The following is a 9,811-nucleotide window of genomic DNA, read 5'->3' as shown; positions in this document are numbered from 1 at the left end:
CCCTTGGTAAGATAGCGTACTATCCGGTTCAACTAATTTCTATTAGGATTGAACACTCTGGCTTGAAAAGTAAGTTGATTCGTTATCATTAATGGGATTAACACAAGGGTGAACTGTCATCAACTTGTATGCACTAATGCTATGCATGAAATCAAAACCTACGATCAGCCGATAGTAAGTAGCATTCTCAACTCTTTTCTCCAAACCAATAGGAAAATAATTAAATTGGGTCTGTTGCTGGAACCCATACTACTGTGGCTATTCGAGTACCCTTAAGCAAGGTAACGCAACAAAGTAACCCACTACTAGATCCCACAAATTCTAAACCCCATCTTGCATCGTTGGGGTTGAAACTGCCGTTTCTTCATCAGCAAGTAATGAGATTCCAACTCCTTTCTTATTACTAATTCCGGCAGCAAGAGAGGACGAGGAGATGAGGAGAAGACGGCTAGAGCTGTGAAGACGATGTCTGTCAGAATTGAGTACAAATTATTGTCTACAACTAGTATAGCATGAGTGCATGACAATTTAAATCTTCACCGCATATCAACTCTACGCATTATAATTAAAAAGATGTTGATCACAAAGCACTTCCTTTTAAGTTATGTCTCCTTGTATTACCACTGATTTCAAAGATGAAGCCCCGCGAGTACAACTTTCCTTTTGGAATAAATATGATTGTGGATAATAAAATTCTAAAGTTAACAGGTACAGGTATGACATAATAGAGTCCTACAAAATTGGTCTAAAATTCCCACGCACCGTCTCTTCAAAGGAAAATTTCCTCGGTCTTCTTTTGATCTCTCTAAAACGGGAAATTTCTTGATTTTTTTTTGCTCAAGCAGATTTCAACTTGGATGATGTAGAGGCGAGATGGGAAAGGATCCTGTGCCCCACAAACAGCAAGAAAACTCCCAACAATCCAAGCCATTTCAGGGTCGTAAATAGATCCAACTGTACATGGAATAAACAAGTAAACAGGCAAGCCCTACGAAAAAATTAATCAATATGCAAAAACAAAAACGTGATTCACTAATCTGCCTAATCTAGCAATGTGGCAAAACAAGAATATACCTGACAAAATGCATTTAAAGGCCAAAATAATCTTCAATCAAGTGTATAACATATCACTGATAAGGTATAAAATCACTTTGAATTATAGTTATTGTTCATCATATGATCAAGTATTATTTACTTATTTGCCAAGCTCCATTTGGTAGAACAGATATAAATAATGGCATTGCCTAGATCATTGAGCATAACACTGAAGACAAAAAAAAAAAAAAAGCATACCTTCAGCCAGAAAAGCACATAGAGCAAAAGAACTGCTGCAATGCCAACATGGAATAGAATACCAAAGGTGGCTGGAACTGCTGACGTAGGGAAGTTCTTCAGATTCACTCCTAAGCGCAATAGCTGTTTAAAACATAAAATAAGGTTAACAAAAAATTGCCCAATATCACAAGTAAAAACGAGTAAAATTAATAGTCCTCTCCTACATCTCTTATGGTCCTTTTATATGTCAGTGCATAACAACCAATCTAGGTACCTCTTCAGATCATCTTGGATTTTCCAAGAGGTTTGAGCATAAGATGTAAATAAGTTTTCTGAGCCAAAGAACAATAGATTAAGGATCCACTTGACTCACCCCAACCAAAAATCCAATCAATGGCAAAAGCAGAAGACCCAAGAAAGCAAGAGAGAGATGGTTAGGAGGAAGCTTCTCTGGAACCCTGAAAATATGGCTTATCTCTGGTTTGGGCCCATACTTTAATAAAGGGTTAACAGCCGGTGAAGGAGGGCGGGTGGCCTTCTCAGGTGCTTCAGGTAGATCTAAATCAATGTGGCCAACAGCCCGTAAGAAAGAGTTCTCCTGGAAAAGAGAAAACAACAATATTCTCAGATCATCAGATGGTAAAAACAGATTGAAAAACTCGAGGTAAAGTCTGGCTTACCATTACAGCATCTCCAACAGTTAACTGAAGGTCGTAACTACCCGAGAGATAGTAAAACTTGTCAACCAACCCGAGGAAATCCTGCAAAATTAAATGCCAAAACTGAGCAAAAAAGTCTCCATTGATATCCAGACCCAAGCTGGGTGAAAACAGCACCTTTCTTTTTCAGTGTTCAAATAATTAAGGTAATCATGTGTGTCAAATCATGGTTTGTAATGGCATCGGCTGAAATAATTGGGAAAAAAAATCTAAATTTTACTATCCCTATGGATTATGGAGCACTTAGTGGATGCACATTGACTGTTCAGTTGGCTCGAGTGCATGTATGTCAATATGACGATATGTATGTACGGTTCATGTACGCTTTCAATAGACCGGTCTTAATTCAAAAGAAGCCATAAAGAAATTGGACGATAAAATGAAAAATACTTACTAGTATTTTCTCAAATTTTTTGCCGGAGTTCCCCACCACAAATATATGTTCAACCTTGGTCTCATGTGTCAATTTGAGAAACACCTGCAACCCAACAAATTTATAAATAAACTGAACATAGAGAGTTTAACTGATGAAGTGGGTATAGATAACTACAAACCTGATGTGGCTTAAAAGCATGACCCAACGGAGTAGTCAATTGAAAGGATAGGCGCAGCTTTTGGAGGTGGTTTGCTGATAGTGAAACTGCATTTTCTCCAGCTAAATCTAATCTGGTACATTGATGATATGTAAGTATCAAACAAGTAATACACTTCAGAACGTCCCAGATCAGAATAAGCACAATTTGTTCATGTAACAATTATAAGTTATATGGACTTAATGATGCTAAAAGGAGATTCAGGTGGAACATATGCCATATCTTGAAACATAACTATAAAAGTTGAAACTATTAGAAACATACTTTTTCTGGGTTTCTACACTCTTATCGCTTTCAAGTACAGAAATTTCTGCATTCTCTATATTGATAACTCCGGTAACAAATACACCTACTTGGGCCAAACCTCCAGTTGTATAAACGGTTTCGTCTTCAGAATCATGAAGAACAACCTACAAAAAGTTTGGTTAGCTTAGTCTGTATCACGAGCCAGATTGGAATTGAGATAAATGCAAAACAAACAAGAGTACCTCAAAGACAAATATGTAACTTCCAACATCAACACTTTTTGGCAAAACATCCAGGACATGGTATCCACTTTCTTTATCGAACTTGAGTTCCTACATCAATACATGCAAAAACAGTGGCCATTGATGCAATCAACTTATCGAAGAGCATATACAAAAGAATGAAATAATAGTCTTACTAGGAAAACAGAGAAAACAAAAAGTCATTACTTACCTGGCTGGCAATAATGGAAGCATCTTTTGAACCAGAACTGAAAGCTCGCATCAATTTAACGGTCAGAGGAGGAGCACTTGATCCAAGCACAGTACCAACTTTAACCTGTTTTGAAATAATGAAACAAATCAAACCACCAAGTTAAACTAAGTACAGCATCAAGCATAACCCCATACCAGTTCTTAACTATATATTTTCACGAATGAAATAGTTAATCCTCAGCAGTCTGATGCCACTCTGAATTATTAAGAGCAGATCAAATAAAAGCAACAAAAATTTAGAAAGGAATACGACCATAACTACGTGTAAGGATTGAGGAAAGGACAGATGGATGGAAGGGGGAAATAGTACAGATATAGGAAGCAAGATACAGGACCTTATAATTCATGAAACAATTCTTTTTTCTTTCTTAAATAAAAAATAAAATAAAATAAAATTATAATAAAAAATAAATAAATAAATAAAAAATACAATTCCAAGCTACCTCCTTTAAGTAAACAAGGAGAAACAATCAGAATTTATGACTGCTTAAATTAGGATATCTATATAGTAGGTGCTTAGAGATATCCAATTCACATGACGACGGCGATACCTCAAGAACAAGAAATGGGTATCATTCAGCAATCATTTAAGGGACACATAATGATTTGATTGATTGACAAACCTTGAGCCGGTCTTTTTTAGTCAATGAAAGCACTGTAGTTGGAAGCGATAAAATCAGAGGGACGGAGACCCTGCATCAGAAAATAAATAAATATATAAACATAGGAGACAATAGGATTACAGTACAATTTTAGATACAGCAAGAAATCCCCATATTGTAGCAATGGCAAATAATGATAAAGCCATCAGCTATGCAATTGCATCTCTTGATCCAGAATACAGAAGGAAAACACTAGAAACCGAAAAATAAAGAAGATTGTCAAACACACATTTATTTATATGAAAATGTAATATACAATAATCATGTAACAAAATGCAAAATGATCATCAAGATGTAATTTAATAAAAAGAAACAGCACTTACTTATTGCTTTCCAAAGAAGCTAAAGAGTCAATCTGGTTGAAGAAATCTTTATTATTGCCTGGAATGCCAATCCCAAGGAAGAATTTTGCCAAACCCAATACCTTCTCCCCTGGAACCTGCAGATCAAATGTAATGTATTAGAATACATTAGGATATCCAAACCCCCCCCCCCCCCACCCCCTTCTTTCTCTCTTTCCCCTTCCCCACAACACACCCTATGGAAAATTAATACTGCAAAATCGATTATGCTTTCAGTCACCTTTAACTTTTCAGACGTCACAGCTGCTAACGCTGTCAGCCCTCGAACAACTGACGCGGTAGTTGAAAGAGGACTCTGATCAACTTTTTCATCAAAATAAAAGGCGCCATCATCTAAAAAATGTAGTTTGTTAGCCAGATGATACAACATAACAGATAGCAAGTAAATCCAAAACCAACTCAAGACACGTATGGAAGACTATTATTAATCAGCATGTTGGAAAAGTTGGGAGAGGTTGCAGTGAGCATTCAAACTTCAAACTTCAATGCTAAATGATGTCTCGTAACAAACACCTCCACAGAAATGCATGCAGACTACATAGCTCATATGGATCATGGCAAACTTAGTATCACTGCAATAATGGATATAACATTCAATTCCGACAAGCAGATGGTGACAGAAACTACTGTTTCTAAACCAATAACCCCAAAGGTTTTGCACAATAGTCACAGTACAATGATTGACCGACAAAACAACAATTTAAGGTCATGAATTATTTATTGTCCTGTTTAGGCAAATCTAGATTATATATGTGGGTCTGAAACCTATAAAAACTTCTATAACTTACATCGCAGCATCAGGCAAGCTATGACAAATAAAATAGAATCATAATAAAAGCACATAAATAGAAATGTACTTTTCGAAAAAAGGAAAGAAAAGTTAGATATACCATATTTCTCGACACTGTCAAAAAGCTTCGAAACATCCCTTTTCAATTTCCCAATCTGCCAAGAGAGAGAAAACATTATCAGACACTTAAAAAAAAAGATTTAATACACAACACAGGAGGTAGCTGACTAAAAGCTCAGTGTAGAAATAAGACCCATGGAAAGCAACTACACATATATATCAACGAAGTCCAAATGGAACAGAAAATGATCCACAGACATTGGAGATGACTTGGTCAGTGTCCTAATATATAACCAAATCCGGACCCAAAATCTCTTCAGTTAACAAGTGCATTCAAAAATTTCTTCATACAAATGAATGCCTGGAATTCATGACTGGTAATGTTTAAAACCAGCTAGGGAGCTCATGTTGGTGCATTATAAGCCAGCTAAAAGAAAATGTATATTACCATAGACTGATCAATTTCAGAGGATGCTAATGAAACAACTCCAGCAAGTGCTTCAATCGCTAATCCTGCAAGAGGGATGGTAAGCTTTAATGGTAAGTATAAAGTGTAAACCACATGCAGTTACTAAGAATTTATATTAAGTAGCCTATGGCCTTGATGAATTATTGGCATCATAACCTAGTGTTACTAATCCCTCTCTGAAAATTCAACTCATAGGAGGAATGCATATATGAGGTGCAGATAGGAAAATTCCCCATTCTATAGCCAACAGACTACCTATTTGATAAGAAAAGCACTCTATGTGGCAATTCAGAACATAAAATTAAATTATGCCAGAAAAATCATTACCAGCAGCATAGGTACTAGACTGGGGATTATCTGAACTGTAGCGCCACCTTCCATCACTCTGGCTCAGAGACTGCCATAGTTTTTCACAATTAATCAAACAGTGACAAAAAAAAAACAAAAAACACAATTTTTTGGTGACATCCACACACGCAAAGTTAATTGCAAAAGCAGAACACAATTGAGACGTCAGGATCAACCACTGAACCTAGCTTGATAACAATGACCACATCAATATTACAACAAAAGAAAAGGGAAGGTCTGATTCTAAGCCTTATCAGACATGGAGAAATCTCCAGGACCAGGGAGTAGCCAGAAGGCAACCTAATACCAACTAAGAAATACCAGTACTGGCCAAGGGAACCAACCTTGATAGATCGGAAAATGCCATCAGCATCAGCAAGAAGTACATCGACCTCAGAAGTTTGATCCTATCACAAGAAGAAGAAGAAAATATATTAATGGACAAATAAAAGATTTGGAACCTCTAGAAATTGATAAATGAAGCTCTTGGACCACATTATAACAATTGAAGTAACATTCTTTAATAATATTATTATTCCCATGCACACGGTGGAACTACTCTTCTTAATTTTTTGTTCTTTTTTCTTTTTCTTTCCAGAACCACCAACACTAATGTACTGAAATCTGCAGCCAAACTTGAGGATAGTGCTACCAAGAAAGCATTAGTTCAACAACTTACCTTAATAAGCACCAAACTGCCAATAGAGTAATAGATGTCTAGCAATGAGCTTGCACCATTTACCACAGCTTTAAGTCTTGAAGCAATGCCCTATACAAGGAGAAGAGAATCAGTTCCAACTGCAATATTCCACCTCATGCATTGGCTTTCAAGCTGAGAACAAACACAGGTGCTAGAGACTCAACAGTACCTCAAATACTTCCTTCTTAACCTCACACTTCAAAATGCTGTTAACCTTTAAGGCATAGAACAAGTCCTTTGGAGCAGATTCCGATGATCCAAGCTTTTCCACAACAGACTTACAAGTAGCGCCACGTATATCAGGCTTATCAATCCCGAGAACCTCAAACGATCTCAGGGCTTCATACGCCTCTTCTAAACTGTGATATTCAACCAAATCTCAAACAATTACATATCGTCCATATTAGTTCCACACACAAAAAAGCACTGACTACAGTAACCACACATTATCAATCAATCAATCAATCAAGCATGAAGTAAATTAACCAACACCGAAATCACTAAGCAGTTCGACAGAGACTACATAGCCAAATTACTCTAATTTTTTTGCACAAATTGAACACTGAAATCGAAAACTTCAAATCTTAGAATTCTCAGTCACATTTAGTTGAAATGAATCATGAATGAGAATATTCATATCTTCTCATTTTTCGCAGAAACCAACAGGAAATCAATTTCAGGGTTCAAATTAGGGCTTAAATTCACCTGTCGAAGGATCCCTGGGTGAAGAGCTCAGAAGCGGCGGATCGGTGAGAGTCGGAGATCGGGTGGAAGACGGAGGCCGCTTCGCATATCGTAATCGCCAAAAGGAGCACCACAAGTGCCCCGAGGGTTCGGGTAGCCATTCCTGAAACAGAGAGCAAAGTCAAAAGCTTTCCCAGATGCGTGTATTCAATTCAGACGCGCATTCTATGTATGTGATGCAAATTCTGAAAATCTAGGGTTTCAGATCGTACTCAGAGGGAGAGATACAGAGAGAGAGTTTGGTCAGTGGTGCAGAGTCTACGGGTGCGACGACTACTGTGAGTAGTGAGAGAGGGAATGTAAAGGAGTGAAGAAGAACGAGACCGTGACTACCAAGTCCTGCTTTGGGCTTTATTGGTTGGGATGGGCTTGATGGAGTTTTTGACTTCGACCCCGTTGGCCCATACGTGATAATTTGGGTATTTGACAAATTAATAAAAACCGATAATATATTTGTGTTTCACAAATGAACGGTTAAGATCATGACATGTAATGAAAATAATAGAGAGTTTGAATGTTCGAAGATGATGAGGGTAGGTGTGATAATCGGCATTGCACATCTGCGGCGCGATTGGGAGCTTTGAAAGTGACTAACTTCTCTAATGGCATCAAATATGATATCGATTTCATTAGACTTTCAACTTCACATGTGCTTTGAGAGGATGACCTTCAACCTACATCTACCTGTGTTTCTTCACTGCTTGAGTTCTTGGGAACTACCAAAATGTTGGATTCGAAGTGGACTCGGACACAAACTTTTAACTCATACATAATTGGAATGAGAAAAGTGTACCATGTACGTCTGTCCGTATTTGCTAGGAAAGGGAAATGAAGGGTTTTCATGGCTAACTCATACACAATTTGCTTACAAATATGGGTGATCTATAACATCATTTGTGTTTCATTTCATAATTTTGCTTCTTTTTAAAATTTTAAATGTGTATCAAATAATATATTACTTCGAATTTTTTGTTATATTACTAATCTTGCACATTCTTCGTACCTCATTATTCTCCACCCTACAAAAATTATACACGCCATGCCAAATACACCATTAAAATTACTCGTATAATATATGCCAATTAGAAATCATCATCTACAATGGTGTGTATGGTATATTATTTATCAGCAATCCGACAAAACAACTCAACTCTAGGACTCTAGGAGGGCCTGCAATGGAGTCAACAACAGTCCTCTGCTTCCTCTTCTTCTTCATCATCCACACCATCACAGCCTCACCACCACCTCTCCTCCCAAAACAAGCCCTCCCCACCAAGTCAGGCTACCTTCCAGTCAACCCCACCACATCCTCTGCAATATTCTACACCTTCTATGAAGCCCAGAACCCAACTTCACCTCTCTCCCAAACCCCACTCCTCATTTGGCTCCAGGGCGGCCTCGGCTGCTCCTCCATGGTCGGCAACTTCTTCGAGCTCGGTCCCTGGCGCGTTAATTTCCACAAACACCCCTCTGATCCCCTCACCTTGGAACCCAACTCTGGTTCCTGGAACCACATTTTCGGCTTGGTTTTTCTCGACAATCCCATCGGAACCGGGTTCAGTATAGCTTATACACCCGAAGAGATTCCGAGAAACCAGTTTGCGGTTGTGATAGGAGCACAAAGTGTGACGTTTTTAATATGTATTTTCCCTCATTTGGCTAAGTTATTCTCTTAAAATTACTAGTTACAACATAATTTCTGTTTTTAGGTACTTCAAGGACGGAAATGCAGAAAAGAGGTGAAAAATAGCAGAAATGAGCGTAAAATAAGGACAAGTCATTTTAGAAACTTCCCTATTTCATTTTAGGAAATATTTCCTATTTTGTTTTAGGGAACTTTCTTTGAACTTTCCTATTAAAGAGAGAATTTAGGAGTCCATCAAATTAAGAATTCTTGAGTGATGAATTCGAGGAAAACTTAAAGGAAAAATCAGGAAGAATTCGAGGAGATAAAATGGAGTGTTTATAGTCAATATTTATTCCTAATTATCTTATTTTCTATTGATTATAACACTAATTAAATTCTGATTTTTCTTGATTGTAGGAGTTCATTATGTGCACAATTGGAAGAAGAAATTAGTGCAATTTAAAGGAGATGAATAAGGGATGTATCTGGTCACTATTCAAGGAATATACAATGAGTCATTAAGGGGAAAAGAGATCAGAAAATTCAAGACTCTTTCATGAGAAAATCAAGGGAATTTGGAGGAGAAATCACCTCTATATGATTGGCCATGATTACATTATAAGAGATGAGAATTCCACTATAAATAGCAGCCATTCTCTACTATAAACGAAGTGGATCAGATATGAATGGATTTCATGCTGACCTCAAGTGGCATACATACT

At 37.3% G+C, this 9,811-nt stretch overlaps 1 protein-coding gene across 1 annotated transcript; it reads right to left on the bottom strand.

Annotated features, from left to right (window-relative positions):
- Window positions 1-576: 576 nt before the first annotated feature.
- Window positions 577-7,822, bottom strand: LOC133738911 (dolichyl-diphosphooligosaccharide--protein glycosyltransferase subunit 2). The gene is made up of 20 exons (XM_062166589.1): window positions 7,675-7,822; window positions 7,424-7,565; window positions 6,888-7,077; window positions 6,698-6,787; window positions 6,363-6,425; window positions 5,998-6,067; window positions 5,650-5,714; window positions 5,242-5,296; window positions 4,572-4,684; window positions 4,313-4,428; window positions 3,951-4,020; window positions 3,287-3,391; window positions 3,076-3,165; window positions 2,852-2,997; window positions 2,549-2,660; window positions 2,389-2,472; window positions 1,956-2,036; window positions 1,649-1,873; window positions 1,294-1,416; window positions 577-954 (listed from the first exon to the last, which is right to left on the bottom strand). The coding sequence occupies exons 2-20, from the start codon at window positions 7,561-7,563 to the stop codon at window positions 838-840; spliced, it is 2,055 nt and encodes a 684-aa protein (XP_062022573.1). The 5' UTR covers window positions 7,564-7,565; window positions 7,675-7,822; the 3' UTR covers window positions 577-837.
- Window positions 7,823-9,811: the final 1,989 nt, after the last annotated feature.

The sequence above is a fragment of the Rosa rugosa genome, chromosome 3 (assembly GCF_958449725.1).
Source record: "Rosa rugosa chromosome 3, drRosRugo1.1, whole genome shotgun sequence".
Lineage (NCBI taxonomy): Eukaryota > Viridiplantae > Streptophyta > Magnoliopsida > Rosales > Rosaceae > Rosa > Rosa rugosa.
This window is presented reverse-complemented; position numbering and strand designations above follow the sequence as displayed.

Excerpts from the sequence above, each read along its gene's own strand:
- LOC133738911 (XM_062166589.1), bottom strand. The coding sequence starts at position 7,563 with ATGGCTACCCGAACCCTCGGGGCACTTGTGGTGCTCCTTTTGGCGATT. Across the intron at positions 6,068-6,362 it reads GCATTTTCCGATCTATCAAG|TCTCTGAGCCAGAGTGATGG; the intron begins GTTGGTTCCCTT and ends AAACTATGGCAG. Across the intron at positions 2,473-2,548 it reads ATGCTTTTAAGCCACATCAG|GTGTTTCTCAAATTGACACA; the intron begins GTTTGTAGTTAT and ends GTTGGGTTGCAG.